The sequence below is a fragment of the Rhynchophorus ferrugineus genome, unplaced genomic scaffold (genome assembly GCF_030347505.1).
Source record: "Rhynchophorus ferrugineus isolate W39M unplaced genomic scaffold, kcgeb_rfMv2 rfM7, whole genome shotgun sequence".
NCBI classification, from domain to species: Eukaryota; Metazoa; Arthropoda; class Insecta; order Coleoptera; family Curculionidae; genus Rhynchophorus; species Rhynchophorus ferrugineus.
Genome location: NW_027472586.1, coordinates 11,021,915 through 11,041,907, shown reverse-complemented (window position 1 = coordinate 11,041,907; position 19,993 = coordinate 11,021,915). Strand labels below are relative to the sequence as shown.

At 33.0% G+C, this 19,993-nt stretch overlaps 1 protein-coding gene across 2 annotated transcripts in view; it reads left to right on the top strand.

Annotated features, from left to right (window-relative positions):
* ETHR (ecdysis triggering hormone receptor) overlaps positions 1 to 19,993 on the top strand; it is a 169,080-nt gene that overhangs the window by 30,767 nt on the left and 118,320 nt on the right. For both annotated transcript variants that reach the window (XM_076409576.1, XM_076409575.1), the window contains exons 2-3: positions 10,792 to 11,068; positions 12,307 to 12,517. In XM_076409576.1, the coding sequence (XP_076265691.1) occupies positions 10,844 to 11,068; positions 12,307 to 12,517 (436 nt within the window). In that variant the 5' untranslated portion in view covers positions 10,792 to 10,843. The remainder of the gene's footprint in view (positions 1 to 10,791; positions 11,069 to 12,306; positions 12,518 to 19,993) is intronic.

Genomic DNA, 19,993 nt, shown 5'->3' with positions numbered 1-19,993 from the left:
AATTAAGATTGTACTAAGCCTATCTAATAAAGATGTTATAAAAAAATTACTACATGAAAAGTTTTTGTTACCCTTAAAAAAATGTTTGTAAAGTGCCATCAATTTAAAACTTAATTATTAGGGGTTCATTTACTTGAACAAACAAACGTATATTGTTTAAGATACTTATAATTAATATTTTGGCTTAAGGCTCCTTAATCGAGATGATCTTTTCAAGAAGGATGTTAATAAAATGCATTAATACATAATAATATAATACATGTTTTAGACCAAGAATATAATTTTATAGACAAGAGATTATCATGCTTGTTTTATTTTATTGTTAATAGATGCTTAAGCTGTTCTTTTAATTCCTCTATTTTACCTTAATAAAAGCACAACTGCAATTATTATATATATCATACATTTTAATTTTTTGTTGCTGTTCTTTAAATTATTACTTTTTGGTATGTTTTCTCCATTTTGACATGTATCATACGATTTATCTGTTTTAATTATCCGTTCCATAATTTCCATAAAAACATTGTAAAAATAATTATAACTTGCCTCAATACATTTTTATGCTTGACAAGTAAGTAAAATATTAACAAACACAGACTTTTAGGTGTGCCGCTCTGCTTTCAGTATGAGAGAACAGAAAGATAGAAACTTTAATACATCTTGTTTGAGTTGATGGCACTAGAGACATGAAAAATATACTTATATTTTAACTTCGTCTGTTACATAACGCATCATCCTAAACTATTTAACGAATAAAGGCCATTTTGGAAAACAGTACACTCAGAATCGTTTTTTTCAGAGAACTCACGGACGAGCGAGAAGATCCGTGCTTTTCAATCCATCATCACTAATCAACTTGGCTTTATAGAAACACACCGCGGTTTTGATAAGGAATAAATTGGAAGAAATACGCTGAGAAACCCTCGAGCACTCTCCTTATAGCCCTGACTTGTCACCTTGTGATTATTTTTTGTTCGCGAAGAGAACTTTGAAAGAATCACTAGGAGGCAAAATATTTGAGAGCAATGAAGAAGTTGAGGAGTACGTACGCAATTGGCTCACAACTCGCCCTCAAGCTTTTTATGAAGAACAAATATTCAACTTTCCAAATCGCTGTAGAGATTTGAATTCACACCAATATAAAATTTTAATAGAAAGTTTTGAAAAGCAATAAATCTACATTAAAAATAATTGATAATTATATATGCTTGTTTGTGGATATCAGGCACTGAAAAAAAAACCTCATATATATTCTAAAATGTTTGTTGTTGAAATTTTGTTTTTTTCTGAGCACGAGCTAGCCTATTCGAAATAAATACGCGGAAAAACTTATCGAGTACCTTAACGATGAATCGTCGATGTTTGGTGATTTATCTCGAAGCCGACGTACGTACGACAACAGATAAATTCGACGGGAAAATGGAAAGCGAAATTGCGACACGTTAAAAATAGACGGAATTCCGTCGAAAGCGTCGGGCTAATTTATAATTTTCGGGAAAATGAGCGGGCAGGCGGCCCGAGCCGGCCGACAGACCTAAAAAATCAGCTCGCGTCAGATTGAAGTTGGAAGTAAACGTTTTACAAATCGCCGAGGTGTCGACGGCTCGAGAATTGACACGTTAATCATCGTTAAATGCGTGTAGGGTTCATCAGCAGCGGACGTGTTGCCAGTTTCGGTGTTTTTCTGCACGCCAAACGTATGATTTTCGTAAAAAAAATTCGGAATCGTATTGTTCCTTTCAAATTTTAACAGAATTTATTTAAATAGTGATCTTCCGGTGGTCGAAACTCATATTTCCTCGTCACAGAGTAAACGGAATAATTTAAAAATGACATGTTACTAAAACTTGTTTTAGAAGAACTTCGCAATATAGGATCAGAAATCTATTTGATATATAACATTAATTATAAAATATTTTTAACAAGACAATTGAACCGACTTCAAGAAATAAATAAGGAACTCACTAAGAATTAAAAAATAATCAAACTTGGATTTTTAGCAAAAAAAAACACATTTTAAAATAAAATATGTACATAATAATCGTTGTAATAACTAAACAAAAATAAATAATAAAAAGAAACCAAAAGCTTATTTAAGCTATCTACTACACTTATTTTATATTTTAATATATACACACAATTTACCTTAATACCTACTTAAACCTATTTATCTATAAGTCGGTGCCAAGCCCAAACAATACACATATAATATAATTATGTGACATATACAAAAAATTCAATTAACAACTACGCAAATCTAAATGAATATAAGTATTTGTGTATCTTATAACTATAGTCACTTATCTTATAACATTAGTCATTAAAAACGTTAATTTATTATGCTTTAAAGTGTACATAAAAATTTCTTCTATTTGTCCTATGTCATCTATTTCAACTTGACCTAGAAGACCTACCTAGAATCAAAGATATTGGTTTATCAGTCAATCATTATGCCAATTTGGACCTATGGAGTGCAAATATGGCTTCGTACTAAAACATCAAACCAACTAGTAATCCAAGGCACACAAAACAAAGTTCTACGATTAATTACCAATGCTTATCTGTGATGTATTGTTTGATTTTGTATGATAAATAACCAACGAGGAACAGCACGATAACCTAGAAATCAGGTAGATTTACGAAATTATCAAAAAATTCGCCTTGAAACATGAAATAAGGTTACTGGAAACAATACAGCTACTGGATAACACGCAGGAAATTGGAAGATTGAAACATGGCAAACCACACGAACTTGTGTAGTGTATAAGTGTATTCTTAACTTTAGCTTAAGTAGTTTAGTTTTATTTAAATTTGGGAAATACCTACTTATATGTATTTGTAATGTACTCGCTTTGATTGTGTTAATACAACAGAATAGTAGTAATAAATTAACTTGTAAATTAATATTGCGCTAAGCATACCTAATGTATGATTTTATTAATAAAAAATATGGGATCCTTGGGATACTCTTGGGCTGGGAATGATAAAGATATAACCGAAATTTTTATCCAAGTCAGGATAATCATATTAATATATAACGGAAATCATATAATAATAGTTGTTGCCCACGGGTTTATTGGTTCATCAGTCAATTATAAAGCCAATTTGGACCTATGGAGTGCAAATATGGCTTCGTGCTAAAACATCAAACCAACTAGTATTACAACGCACCGAAAACAAATTTCTAGGACTAATTACCAATGCTTATCTGTGATGTATTGTTTGATATTGTGTGATAAATAACCAACGAAGAACAGCACGATAACCTAGAAATCAGGTAGATTTACGAAATTATCAAAAAATTCGCCTTGAAATATGAAATAAGGTTACCGAGTCCAAGCAAAGTGGAGACAATACAGCTACTGGATAACACGCAGGAAATTGGAAGATTGAAACATGGCAAACCACACCAACTTGTGTAGTGTATAAGTGTATTCGTAATTTTAGCTTAAGTAGTTTAGTTTTATTTAAAATATGGGAAATACCTACTTACATGTATTTGTAATGTACTCGCTTTGATTGTGTTGATATAAGTACAACAGAATAGTACTAATAAATTAACTTTAAATTAATATTGCGCTAAGCATACCTAATGTATGATTTTATTAATAAAAATATGGGATCCTTGGGATACTCTTGGGCTGGGAATGATAAAGATAAAACCGAAATTTTTATCCAAGTCAGGATAATCATATTAATATATAACGGAAATCATATAATAATAGTTGTTGCCCACGGGTTTATTGGTTCATCAGTCAATTATAAAGCCAATTTGGACCTATGGAGTGCAAATATGGCTTCGTACTAAAACATCGAACCAACTAGTAATCCATCGCACCGTAAACAAATTTCTAGGACTAATTACCAATGCTTATCTGTGATGTATTGTTTGATATTGTGTGTTAAAAAACCAACGAAGAACAGCACGATAACCTAGAAATCAGGTAGATATACGAAATTATCAAAAAATTCCTCTTGAAATATGAAATAAGGTTACTGAGTCCGAGCAAAGTGGAGACAATACAGCTACTGGATAACACGCAGGAAATTGGAAGATTGAAACATGGCAAACCACACGAACTTGGGTGGTGTATAAGTGTATTCTTAACTGTAGCTTAAGTAGATTAGTATTATTTAAAACTAGCGACCCGCCCCGGCTTCGCACGGGTGCAATGCTGATACTAAATTAAATACACTACAGAAAAAATATGAACGTTTTATATAACAACATAGCGGCCCGCTCCGACTTTGCACGGGCATAAAATATATATGCCTATGTCACTCAATGAAAACATGATTAAAATCGATCCAGTATTTTTGGTTCATTCATTACTGCCCTTGGCCTGCACGCATTAAATTTGGAGTAAAACAATTCCTCTTCCCCTATACTTACTATGAAGATTTCCTGCTATCTTTGGAATATCTAAATTCATACAATTTTTATTACATTACACATTTTTAAACGCAAATTTTAAATTTGTAATATCTCCGAAAATATTTGTTTAATTTACATGCTGTAAGGAACCATATTGATCTATATTAATTGCACACTGTATTTAAGGTACTTAATTCGATAAGGATTAATGCCGTATTGCTTAAAATAGCTTCGTAAATAAGCCATTTTCTCACGTAAAAAGTAAACAATAAAAATGGTTAATGTGGGTTATCCCTAAAAGATAAACATATACCATCGCGGACTTTTTTGTAGACCTTTTTATGGTGTACAATACTGTAGTACATTAATTTGATCTAACTCGTAGGGTTAGGCAGCGTTTTTGCTAATTGCTAAATAAGCCTAAAAAAATAGGTTAATTTACGACATCACGTTAGAAACCTCTAAAATTAGCAATGTTGCCTTAGTATATTATGCATGTATTATACATATAAACCTTCCTCTTGAATCACTCTATCTATTGAAAAAAACCGCATCAAAATCCGTTGCGTAGTTTTAAAGATTTAAGCGCACATAGGGATATAGGGACAGAAAAGGCGACTTTGTTTTATACTATGTAGTGATATGGGAAATACCTACTTACATGTATTTGTAATGTACTCGCTTTGATTGTGTTAATACAAGTACAACAAAATAGTAGTAATAAATTAACTTTAAATTAATATTGCGCTAAGCATACCTAATGTATGATTTTATTAATAAAAAATATGGGATCCTTGGGATACTCTTGGGCTGGGAATGATAAAGATAAAACCGAAATTTTTATCTAAGTCAGGATAATCATACTAATATATAACGGAAATCATATAATAATAGTTGTTGTCCACGGGCAGATTGTTGAAGTTCTAAGAGATTAATTTAAATATACTTTACTCCACATTAACATGTTGGGTGCAATAACATTTTTCTTTAATTATATTGACATTGTTTTAAACAATGAAAGTAACACGAGCAGCAAAGTTTAAATTACTGCAATTAATTGTCTAGGTGTGGAAATAAATATTTCAACTCACGTGTTATGTCAAGCAAAATCTGAGATCTAAATATAAATTTCTGAAATAAAAAATATTATTATCAACAAGAAAACGAGTCGTCGAAAACAAGTTTGCCCGTTCAGCAACCAAAAACGAATAAATTTCCACGGTCTCAGCTTAGGAGGGTGGATCTGGGAGTCCACAAATCACGAGTCCCCCCTCGTCGTCCTCCCGCTATGTCTTCGGGACCTGGCCGCTTTTTGTTCCGACCTCCTCCCATATGGTATTATGGGGAATTTTAATCAGTAGAAAAATGTTATTTATATAGCGACAACGCCGCAATGAACTTGTTGGTTCTCCGGTTATAAATCGCGAGAACTAGACGACGACGAAGGTCTCGGCCTATAGATCAAGAGGGCTGCGGAAAATTGTTAGAAAATTGCGCGCCTTCTTGTGGTTGCTGTGTTTTACAGGCATAAAATTTTTACTGGCTTAGAGCCATTATACGCCTCATTCTTTAGTTGTAAATCTTGATATACAGGGTGGAATTTAAGATGTGTATAGTACACTTAGTGTCCGATTAAATTATATGGACTATGAATAATTTTTTTATTAATCCCTTATAACTTCAACAATTTTCCTGTGGGCAATAAGTATTATTATATGATATCCATTATATATTATAACCATCCTGACACGTAGAAAATCGCTTCAATAGGTACAAACTTATAAACTAAATCTTATTCTAGATACTATTCTAACTTATTTTAAAGTCTATCCTAACTTATTCTAAACACCATTCTAACTATTATTTTAGAGATTATTAAATCTCACTCTAACAGGTTAATTGAAAAGTCCGCGGCCTGACACATAGATGGAGCTACTAGAATTAAATCAATACGTTTTTTAGTTAGCACTAACCCTCCAAAGATGCGTGTATACATTTGACAGCTGTCGGATCATTAGTTTGTGAATTATAGCATTTTGAGTGAAGCAACCTTTGCAAAGTTTGTTGTGAAAAAAAATGGATAAAAATGAATTTCGCGTGTTGACAAAATATTGCTTTTTGAAACGAAAAAGTACAGTTGAAGCAAAAACTTGTCTTGATACTGAGTTTCCGAAGACTGCCTCAGGAAAATCAACCAAGACAGTGAACGCAGTGACGCCCCAAAGAGGTTGTTATCGACGAAGACATTTTAAAAAATCCACAAAATGATTGTGAATGACCGTGAATTGAAATTGAATGAAATAGCAGATACTCTAAAGATATCAACTGAACGTGTACATCATATGATTCACGAATATTTGGTTACGAGAAGCAAAAGTGGGTGCCGCGCGAACTCACTTTTGACCAAAAACGACGACGAGTTGATGATTCGGAGCAGTTTTTGAAGATGATCAAGCGTAATAAATCCGAGTTTTTGCATCGATATGTGACAATGGATGAAACATGGCTTCATTATATCACTTCGAAGTCCAATCGACAGTCATCCGAGTGGATTGCACACGATGAATCCTCTCCAAAGCGTGGGAACAGGCAACAGTCGGCTGGAAAAGTTATGGCGTCTGTATTTTAGGACGCGCATGGAATAATTTTCATTGACTACCTTGAAAAATGAAGTACTATCAACAGCGACTATTACATAGCGTTATTGGACCGTTTGAAGGACGAAATCATTTAGAATTTGTAAAAAAAGAAGGTATTGCTTCACCAATACAATGCACCACACCGTGTCGCAAGTCAGTGACAACTATGTCAAAAATCCATGAATTGAGCTTCGAATTGCCTCCTCATCTGCCATATTCTCCAGATCTGGCCCCCAGCGACTATTTCCTGTTCTAAGATCTCAAAGGGATGCTCGCTGGGAAGAAATGTTCGTCGAATGAAGGGATGATCGCCGAAACTGAGGTCTATTTTGAAGCAAAGCACAAATCGTACTACAACAATGGTATCGAAAAGTTGGAGGGTCGCTATAATCAGTGTATCACTCTTGAAGGGAATTGTGTTGAATAAAAAAACTAATTTTTCCAAAAAAATATGTTTTACTATGGTAGGCCGGGGACTTTTCAATTAACCTGTTACATGACATTTGAGCCAATCAAAGAAATATTAAAGAATTCCTATAGACAATCAAAAACATGGAAAGGATTCAAGCATTTATATATAACTAAACTGTTTACTTATTAACGTTTGACTTATTTGACAATTATGAGTACATTTTACAGACGATTTCAGTAAAAATATGTTAGAATCCAACCATATAACGTTCCAACACATTTAAAAATAGAAACCATCGAATATCACCCCACTCGAATTAGGAATCGTTCGACAAGTTCCCACCGTCTCTCCCGCTACCCTCCGTGCCCGGCCACCCCCTGCCTTTCGATTCGTTCCCATTCTCCGTAAAACCGAACACCATTTTAAGGGTAATTTCATTTAAACTGTCTACCTAAACTCCCGCAAGTTGAAATTATTGGATATTTGATACCCAAACGGACCGCCGTGACGGAGGGGGCGCCACCTGTTACACCCCGGATTTATTCCCCTCCGTCGGGGAAAGAGCATTAAATACATCTCGCGTCGGAATGAACGGTTACGAATCGCATTTTCCGTTTCTGGTTTCCTCGCATTTTTAATATCTGCTTAATTCGTGTAAACGTAGCTTGTTTGTAGGCTTCCTAACTTTGGGATCATTTGAACGAATTCGTTTGAGTAAAATGTTCGAAATACAATAGTTTTAATATGTTTTATATGTTAAGAAAGATACATTTCCTTTATATTTTATGGTGTTATTTATGGTAACCATATGAACTGGATGGAAGAACCATACAATGTTGAAAATCTACATGCGAAATTGTGTCATATTTTTTCTGATATCAGAGTTTTATAGTCCGGTCAGTTTAGCCGTAAAATTAGTGATCAAATCACCACAATTCTGACATAGCTGAATTTTGGCAGAGACCTTGGGGTCACCATTATAAAGAAACAACCAGAAAAGTCCTTATCATATCATATTCCTAGTTATTGACATATAGCAGATGAAAATGGGTGACTTTACAATGCCCCAGCATAAGTTGGTTTAGAATAACTGGGAAGGATCTGGATTTGGATAGGACAATAGAGGTGAAGAAATCGTATTAGCCATAACTTGGTGCTATCTTACAATTGAGTCACTTCGTTTAAGTTTAGATTAAATATAAGGGAATATATCTTTATATTGTATGATGTGATAATAGTGAAGGTCAGTTATATTTTTTATTAATCTCTTAGAACTTCAACAATCTGCCCGTGGGCAATAAGTATTATTATATGATTTCCGTTATACAATATAACTATGCTGACATGTGGAAGATAGCTTCAGTAAGTGATCTGCTGTACAAACTTATAATATAAATCTTATTCTAGGTACTATTCTAACATATTATAAGGTATATCCTAGCTTATTCTAAAGGCCATTCTAACTTATTCTAGAGATAATCATATCTCACTCTTTGTGTCTATTAATCAGTTCGTATGGTAGTTTACGTTGCGTTTGAGCCTACACACTTCACTGTCATCGCGCACATTTAACTATTTGGCGAGTGCATTGGGACGCACTAACAGTCTTTCATAATATTTCGCACTAACACATCGAGTCACAATTGTTGTGGGTTCTAAGGAGATATCGCGCTGAATCAGTTTGTTGGACACGTAATGTGGGACATCGACGATGACTAGCAACACTTTATTCTGGAACCTCTGAAGGACAGCTACGTTAGATTGCCAGTAGTACACCAGTTAAAATGGCTACCTAGGCCATTGGATCAATAATTTAAGTATCGAAATTTGAGAAATAATTTGTAATTTGGCTGGAAGGTAGTTGATGGTAGATAAAAAAGAGATATTGATATTTTATTGTGATAATAATATTTTAGTGTAGTTAATAAGCATATTAGTGATTGTTGCGAACTAAACTAAACCAGTTTTAACAATAAAAACATATCCACACACACGCATAAAACCAATGCTACAGTAATAGTTCCAGTATTAAATCTATTTACAAGCCCAAAACCGAAAAACGCGGTCGAAAAAATCGACGAGAACATAGAAAACACAATGAACTTGATGGTAACGGTCCGCCGTTAGGATTTAATCGCTGTTTCCTTCTGATCTTAATGAGCTTTCGTCTATATTAGCTCGCAAAAACGGTTCGCGTTTAGCCGCCGAATCGTTCCGAACTTTTAAAGCAGGGTTGCTCGATGGGGTTGATGGTTTCGTTGCTGTTAGAGCGAATTGCATGTAGAGATAGTTGAACCTCTGTTCCTTCAAACGAATAGGCGTTCATAAGAGTGATATCGTTATAAAATCAGTAGAGATATTTGAGATTTAAATTGAATGAAACGGATAGATTATTTCATTACATACATTGAGTAAATTCATATATAGCCTATTATATAGTCTATTATATATAGTAGATTCAAAGTTATTTTTTAACATACGTCATCTAAATTTGTGACGTCAAAACGTCGCAATGTTGCCGCATCAACTCTGAGTTTTAGTTCAGTTTGGCTTTGACAAACAACAAAACTCTAATTTCAATAAAATAATTGAACAAAAATGTTATCAAATATAATTTATTTTAACATTATGGTACATCTAAAAACTACAGTTAATTATACAGCCACAATAGTTTATAGGTTAGAGTTATAACCTTTTATCACTATGGATTTCAAGAATTTTGCATACGTCTGACAACCGGACGACTTTGACAGGCACATTCGTTTACGCGCTCGAACTAATCAGACAGCATTGTGTCTCTTTTTTACTAGAATAAATTGAAAAGGAAAATATTGTCTGATTCTGAAACGAATTTACTAATTGCGGGAAACAAACATTAAATATCTTGATGACGTATGTACAAAAAAGTTTGAATAGACTATGTATATAGTAACATCAATAAAACAGTGAACTCACGCCATTGATGTCAAAACGTCGTAATGCTGGGTTTTAGTTCATTTTAGCTATGACGTCCAACAAAATTCGAATCTAAATAAAATAAGGATGCAAGATTAAGCCAATGTTATTGCTGTCTCTTTTACAATAGATATCTTTAAAAATCGCTGATGTAGGAGGTACACTTCCACCTCGGCCTGTTCGTGAGAAATCGTGGTTTAAATGAGTCTATTTATAGTCATATTATGTCAACCGTTTGAGGATTGTCAAATGTCTTGATCGATGATTGATCAACGTTGGTGAATTATGTGTAATATATTTTTTTTAGTTTCTATGCCATTAGTTATGGAATATTAATTGAAATCATCGATTATATCATCTTTATAGGCAAATTGTCGTAGGAAAACAATAAAACTGCTTTTATTTTTCAGACTGTCATTGTTATTTTGGCGAGCCGGCCGCCAAACTTGACCGAACTATGATATGATCTCACCAATTACGGCGCTTACTACGCCATTGACGCTCAATACCAGCTCCATCTCGACGGACCTCAACTTAACAACCGCCAGCTACAGCTACCTCTACACAGCCACTACATCGGACCTTAGCGGAGTGAATACGACGTTTTACGCAGGAAATGGCAGCTACAATGGGAGTTTGGAATATAGCGGGTTGCTGTTTCCCAGTTATATACGAACTACATCAATGGTATGCCAATTTACCCTTTATTTTCAATAAGGGCGTGTCGAGGTTGAACTGGGGTTCACTCTATTCCAAGATGTGTGTTATGAAACGGTCATGTATGCCTTCATGTATAGATTATAACATGATTGCGTAAATGTCTGTCATCGTTGCCTTAATCATCCGAGTGCTTCAATATTCAATAACTTTACCGCATATAGCCGGCTAAAATTGAGCAACCATAAAAAATTACAAATGTACCAAAGGTAAAGAAATCAATAATACCATTCTGTCGATCAGTATTGGACCTCTCCAATGGCTTTTTCGAAACAGGTTCAAAATCCAAACTTTAACGTTTTGCTTTTTGCTTTTGTATGCTTGTTTTGTGTTATATATTTGTTGATATATGTTATGGTGTTTGTGATCTTTCCGCGGGTGTTACTGCTGGAGTAGTATTCTGGTCTTCTATCCGCATTTGATTCCAACAGGTTCTAGTTCAGCTCGTGTAACTAAAGCATGCAAGTCCTGAAGGTGATTGATAAGATTCTGCCGAAACGTCGTTAAAATATTAAAGTTTCTTTTAAGAACCAAACTCTCCAACTGCATTATATAACATATATGTGTTATTTTGGATGCTAGCGCGGGGATTACATGTTGGAGTAGTTTGTTATTTTAACTCTTCTTAATATAAACTGTAATAAATTATGTACCATTACTTTGACCATTACCTTTTGACTGTATTTTAATTCCATGTTGAAAAAAACAAAAGTTTTTCAGAAGCTTTCCAAGAAATGACTCATTTTCACAATTTCAACAATCAGTAGTAATTTTGTTTAATGAACTCAAAAAAACTGCAGTTAAACAGTTCAAATGTTTTTCTTTATGACTTACTCAGTTTATTTGATGAATTTTAATAAAATCTTCTTTTAAGAATTTGAAATTTTAAAATTGAATATGCCAAAAAAACATAACATATCGTCAACAATTGAAAGGTTCAAATCGCCACTAACAGACTGATTAACATTTTCCAGGTTTTCTACGCGCTTAATGACTTTGATCTTTCGCTTTCTCCTATATTGTATCGGCTTAATAAATGTCTGAACCTGTTTTTGCTTAGTGCATCATTTAAGTGGTGAAAATATAGAATATCTCGGAATCTTGTTCAACACCCCACACCTGTAAAAGCTAGCTGCAAGATTCATAAACTATTAAAAAAAAATACAAACAACACTCATTACGATAACTGATATTTTCATTTGTTTCAGGTGTTTTGCATCATCATAATGTGTCTCGGTGTGATCGGCAACGTTATGGTGCCTATAGTGATCTTTAAAACTAAAGATATGAGAAACAGTACGAACATCTTCTTAGTAAATCTCAGTATCGCCGATCTGATGGTGTTATTGGTATGTACTCCGACTGTTTTGGTGGAAGTGAACTCTAAACCAGAGACGTGGGTGCTAGGAAAAGAAATGTGTAAGTAACAATTTATATATTATAATACTCTGAGCGCATATGGTAACGAATTGTTGTGGAATCATCGTGGATCTCCAGTCTTTAGTTTTGGAATAATCAGTGTAGTAGTTACATTGATAACTAAAATATTATATATGAAAATATAATTTTCCCTATATCTAGGTCAATAATATATATTTTTTAATATTGTGAGAATGCCTAGTGGAAATATTTCCTAGCCAGTGTAAATAAACTAATAGTTAGGGACACCATTTCTATTTAGAAGCTTATAGTAGAACCATCTGGAGGACTAAGAAAGTTTGAAGACTTGTTGCTTGTCTCAGGTCGTTTACATGCAATGGGAAAGATTCAAAAAGACGAAGAATGATTGCCATACTAATTTGTTAAAAATTTGCTTTTGGACCCTTCCAACATAATGACTTTATTACTTGCCAGGCAAAAAACAAAAGGTTTCCTCAATATATTGTGAATGGTAATGCAAAGCTGATTGACTGCCACAATCTCAAACGCACAATATCATGGATTAGGCCAGGAGGTCACTACCAATCTCAATCTAATATCACTTCAATACCCCAGAAAAAATCAAGTAAAACCAGTAAAATTAAGTTATAAATCTTAGATTTGTGTTTTAATAATACATCGCACCCTAGTAAGAAAAACGTCACATTTCAAAAAACCTAACTTTTCAACATAACATAAACAAACTTTACAAAGTCCATACAATCAAAATATACATATATCCGAAAAGAGAGTTTTTAAAATATTAAGATAAAATGTCACTATTAATATAGGGAAAACAAAAAAAAATCTAAACGATATGTTGTTTAAAATAGTAGGGATATTTTTACATATATTTTAAAGTCTCCTTTTTACCGACGAGGGTTTATCTGGATTGGATCTACAGTTTAACGTGGACTCCGAACCACGGTCCTCGGCATTAAGCCTACCGACTGGCGAATGACCAACTTAGAAGTCATTCCAAAAGACATCCGGTCTTACCCAGCCTGGTTACTAGTGCAACTGGGATGATTTTCCTTGTCGGATTTTGTACTCTTGCCTAAGGACTATCACAAATGTTAAACAACCATGGACATAAATTTACGACCATGCCCCAGCAGGATTCGAACCCGCGAATATCGCAACAGTAGGAGGACCGTCCTGTCGCCTTTACCACTACGGTCAATCAAGCCAGCAGTAGTGAGATTAATACTTGGTTATAGGTATAATAAATTAAAATAATTATAATAGAGTCCTCCTATCTTTATTAAGCTATGAATATATTTTAATTGAATATAAATAAGGACAAAAACTTTTCTTTAATTTAAACAACAATCTTTAATTTCATCTTCTTGTTAATAACCTTTTTATATCTGCTGCAGAATTTTCTCGATAACTAAAAATTCATTCATAAACGATTTTTAAAATCTAGGTAAGTAGTTTCCTCTGTTTATCGGACATTGGACTTCTTTCATCCACTTGCTAAAACATTGTGGTAATTTAGATGTACACAATTTTCATAGATAGAAGCCCTAGGATAAATAAAATAAATTAAGAAATAGTAACAATGTATTTGTAAATATTTTAAAACACTGATACATTTTAAGCTGTTTAATTTTATTCTTAGAACCTTGTATCAATTATTTTGATTATTTACTTTATATACCTAAGTTTTGCAAAATCAATAGTTAATTTAATGATTGTAAATACATTCCTTTAACATATATTTCCAAATTATAAAAACTAAATTACCTAAGTGTATTCGTGGCATAGTAATTTATACTTATAAGTAATTTATATTAATTTATACTATTAATAATTGTTAAATGTCAGTGTGTTAGAGTGTTTAATACGCAAACATTTATTATTTTAATAAATGTAATGTATCAGTCACATTTTTGATCTTATATTGAAAATATTGTCAAAACAAGTTTTAGTAACTTAAAATTTTTACTCTGTTATCAGAGAACCTCAGACATGATTAATTTAATACATTGTGGTCGAATATCGGCCACAGGGCGATGACTAGTTCGAATTACTTCTGCACCCTAGTATTTAATTATGTAACAGAAGTACAGAAGCGTCACTATTCCAGATATGTAGAGCAAAGAAGTGTTGTTCGTGACGAACTATTAACCCAAAAATTCTAAATTCTTAGTTTGTTATTGTTATTGTTCAATAAATCAGGATTTTTTACGACTCTACCGCTATTTAAAAAATCCTAATAAAAACCTGGATATGCCCTATTTTAATATACGAATGAATTTCAAACGAATCGATAAATCTTACTAAAACAAATAAATCATCTATCAATTTCCGTCCCATCCGTTCCGTCTTCATTAAACTAATAAAGCAAATAAACTTTGTCGGAGATTAAGAAGTATAATGGGATTTCCTCCGGTTTTCTTTTTAGAAAAAAAAGCGCCAAGCATACGTCAGTAACCTCTGAATTATCATCGGTGGCTTCTTCACCGACAGGAAAGTTGAAAGTTCGACGATAAAAAATGAGTGAAAATTGTCTGGAACCTTTAATGTTGGTTTCCGGTCTAATGATTCGCGATTAGATTTGGTTAATATATTAGGTTCTTGAATAAAATCCCGCTATTTCCTTATTAAATTTATTTAAAAATAATTCTTGTTATACTTCATTTGGATTACGATAGATACCGTACATGGATAGTTGTGGTATATTAAGGTCTTAATATATTTTTAACTACCGACTTCAAAAAATAAATAAGAAACTCATAAAAATAATAAAACTTAGATTTTTAACAGAATAAAATGTTTTAAAATCAAATATGTACATAATAATCGTTGTAATAACTAAATAAAAATAAACAAAAACCTTGTTTAACTTATATACTACACCTATTTTATATTCTACTATATACACACAATTTAGCTTAATACTAGCGTTGGGAACTATCGACTGAAAACAGTAGAAACAGTCGGTAGTCGCAAAACAGTCGAAACGGTCGATAGTCACAAAAATAGAGACTGAAAATAGTAATTACTATTTTCAGTGAAAGGCACGGTTCGACTGTTTTTTTCCATTCGTGATGTCAAACGAAGATGTACGAATTCTTGTCCGTATAAAATATGAGATAGGAAAGGACGGAGATAAATGCTTAGATCAGTTAATTTTAAATGTCTTTATATTCTCCAATGGTAGTGTAAGCGAGACAGAGATGTATATATATACATTCACTTGATAACTTTAAAAAAGAAAAGAAACATATACCTAATCATTGAAAAATCTAATCCATGATGAACCTAAAAATGATCATACAATAACTACCAGACCCTTTTTAAATAAAAATTGTATTTATTTTTGAACGAAAATATTTTTAAATTATTGTGAATATGATCATGTTCAACTTTTCTCCCGTGAGGCGATTTCTTCGATACTTAATTATTTGCCCAGATTTTGAAAAAACTCGTTCCCAGGGGACAGATGTTGCGGGTATAGAGGAATATTTTACGGGTAACTGATATAATTCAGATATCTGTTGAAAAACACTAAGAACTTATTCAAGATTCCAATATAATTAAGAAAATATGAGTTTTCGGTTACTATCCAAGCAGATACATGTTGCTACCTATTTGTCTTTTGACAGCTTGTCTATTGACGCCTCGAGGTTGTTGATATCTAATTCGAACAAAGTTCAAGTCCCGAAACTATTGATAATATCGTATTACAAATAAAACAATTGTAGCAAAAGTATCGGTATGTCGAAATGCATAATTTCAGTTCGTTTTATATGTGCAATTTTGCTGCCTTTTATTAGGTGGTCGCGTGTATTTAAATCAATTTTTTACTTTAAAAACATACTTTAACACTTGTTTTCTACAAACCGCCGTATTTATTTATGGATGGTCTCAAAAGAATCCTATTGCCTGCTTCCTACAGACAAGCATGAGTGAAGTTCCGTTATTACTTCGGTGGATATATAGTGGTGTTCAGCTCGGAGGACACTCTCATCACTGGTCGGATTACTGCTAATTATTATCTCGACACCTTCAGTGATGAAATTCTTGCTATGACTATTGCTACCACTGCCATATCTAGAATGATAATACGCCCATATATATGACCAAAAAGAGTATCAGAATATCATCAAACATCTTCCATAGTAAGTTCAATTTATCCATAGGTCATAACTACATATCAGTAACTGTGGCTACTTTGGTGTTAGTTTTTGGTTTATAAAATAGTTATAATTTATATTTACAATTAACCATAAAATTATTATCTTTGATTTATCATATTTAGGGGGATTACCCGAAAAAATAATAAAATAGAGTAGAATAAAATAGATAACGATAGATGAATAATAAATAAATAATTATAGGTCAATTAATAGAAAATAACAAATATAAATTACTAAATACAGAATAATTAATGAAAAATAATAAATAGAAAATAATAAATCGAGATAAAATAAATAATAAGGGGGAATTAAAAAGATAAAATTGGAATACTGTGTGAATAATCTCACCATTTGATGAAACTTAGGTTGTGCGGCACAAAACATAGAAAAATAAAATGAATAAGACACAAGCAGTGACTTTTAGTGTCGCGTCTTCAGAAATTAAATTTTTTGAAGTTCTAACATCCCTCCACATCTGGAAAATACGGCCCTGTAAGAAACGTCAAAAATGTTGCCATTCATGATAATTATTCCTGCTGCGAAGTATTTGTAAAGATGAAGAAATTCTATATTTAAAAAGAAGCGGCAATCCAGCAAAGTTCCTTTAAATTATCGTTAATATCTTTTTTAAAAACAAAAAAACCAAACGACCAAAATTAAAAGGTCTAAAATACCGAACTACCATATGAAAGTATTGTACCTGGATGGAATGGTATATATCTTTGTATTTTAAGAAAATACAAATGATATATAAATTGTCTTGAAGCGTATTTTAAGCAATACTAAGTCTTAGATGCAAGAAATAGTGGAATGTCGTTGACTCTCGTATTCTGTGTTCGTACATTTGATTTGTAGACATCTTCCGTTTCACTCCCTCGCTATTCAAATGATGTAAATGACGTACTTCCTAGTTTGCCCCCGTATCTCGGTGATATCTCTATAAATACGAACGCGACCGGCATTGACGTTGAACAAGACGTATTCTTCTCGTACACATGAATAAAACATCTTGATACAGTCAGGACGTTTACGTACCACCAGACCGATCCAAATCAAAATCGAGCTAAACCAGCCGCGGTCCGACAGCTATCGTATATTTAAAATCTATCGCCGCGAACACGGACGCATTCCTATATCGATATCCTCCTATTTGTCTACTTTCTCGGGGAACGGCGCACTAGTTGAATTTAAAATCGCCGTTTTACTAGATAAATTCGTCGTGCTGCATCTACAACTGGAAAATAATAAGAAGGATTTATTGGAGAGATGTCGTATATGAAATGAGGAGACTTGACTGAGCCTGCAAATGTATAATCAGTTCGATATTGTGAATGAATCTATATAAATATTAACTTATAACGCATAACTTCAGAAACACTATACAAAATTGGATAATTATGTTTTTGTTGTGTCCGTTATTGAAATATTTTTTATACTTAAATCTCATGATATGAAGAGAGCTTGTTTTGTCTGTTGATAAGATATTTATTAATTGACGTTTTCTTTAAATAGGTTTACATTAATATAGTGAATATAAAAACATATTAACGAAAATATATAAAATGTATTTATTCAAAATATTGAACATTTTATTCTATACATCTTGCCCAAGTTCCAGGCAATTTGTGGATGTTGTCATATAAAAACGGTTTGTCCCTTGAGCAAAATCATTAATCGAGTCATTTTCTATCTTCTTCGAAATTGGTGAAGTGTTGTTCTGCAAGAGCCTGTCCCATTGATGCAAAAAGATGATAGTCTGACGGGACAAAGTCTGGAGAGTACTTCGTTGGTCGAATTTGAATGATTCAAATTGGTCATTTGTTATCGGTAGCGATCACTATTAACTGTTATACACCACGCTACTCTGGTCCCACCAAACACAGAGCATTGGCTTGCAACCTAAATTATTGGCCATTGGAACCGATAGGCTGGCTTTGCCAGATGATCTTCGAAATATATCCACTTTTCATCACCCATCACTATTCGATGCGGAACTGGTTTCCGCGAATACCTTTGAAGCATAATTTCACAGGCGATTTTTCGATTTTCTATTTGCCATTTATTTAAATGATGTGATATCCACCTTCCAATCTTGTTTTCAAGACTAGAGTATGCTCACCGAAAATTTCTACCAACAAGCGATGACTTTCAGCAGCTTTTTTTCCCTTAAGAAAAAGAAATGCGTGCGCGCTTTCAGGCAAGAAACTTGACATTTTTAAAGAGATATAATATCTATAACTTTGAAACTGATCTGTTAAAAAATCGATAGACTTTCCTGTACACCTGGTACGTAATACATAATAAAAATACATATTAATACATTTATTGAAGAGCAAAAAATAAGAGAGAGAAGACAAGCTAATTCAAAATATTATCAAAATCACATTGAAGAACCTAGAGAAGCTACTAAAAGATATACGCTATAAAATCATCATTAAGTACATAGAAAAGTTATTAACCATTCAAATGATAAAACGGTAAGTATACGAAATGGGCTGCCCTGTATTTGGTGTCGTGATTTAAAATAGAAGGACGAACATTCAAAAATTTGCTGTAATAGCTGTCAAGTTGCTATTATTGAGCCGTGCCCTAAACCTTTGGATTATATCCTTATCCATCAGGCTCTTTTCTCCGAACATTTTCTATCTATGATTCGTAAATACAATGCAATTTATGAAATGGCATCACTCGAAACAAAAGAAATCAACATTTTAAATTCCAAGTTTGGAATCCAAATAAAAACTTTTTTTACGTTACGCAAAATCAAACAGGCATCAGCTATGTTGTAGACAATCAGTGCATTCAAATTTTAAAAGGATTTTGTTCATATTTGACAACTAGGTTCCACAATCAACTATTATGCTGTACTTAGCTCGTATTTGTTAAACAATTCTATGGCGTCTGATCATCATATCACATTACAAATGAATTTCTAGAGAACATTAACTAGAAAACTTAGGTCAGCCAAGCCACGCTGCATCAAACTGACCAGGCGGTAATTACTGTCTGGTGAGTGCGCATGAATATTCCGCGTCGGTTGATTATGTGGATAACTTTTTTATAATCACTCACAAACTGTCATGGAGAACTCTTACACATATATATGATTATTTCAGATAAAAGATATATGAAAACTTTGTACGAGCTGTTGAAATTTAAGCGTTTCGCTTAATTTCCCCCCATTCTGCTCAACAGATCATTTTTATATCATTTAATTATTATATTATTACTGGTCGTTTCCGACTAATCAACAATTTGTCTTTATGATAACTTAAATCTAGGTATATAACTAGAAGGACCTATCGGCTCTATATCAATCTCTTATGAA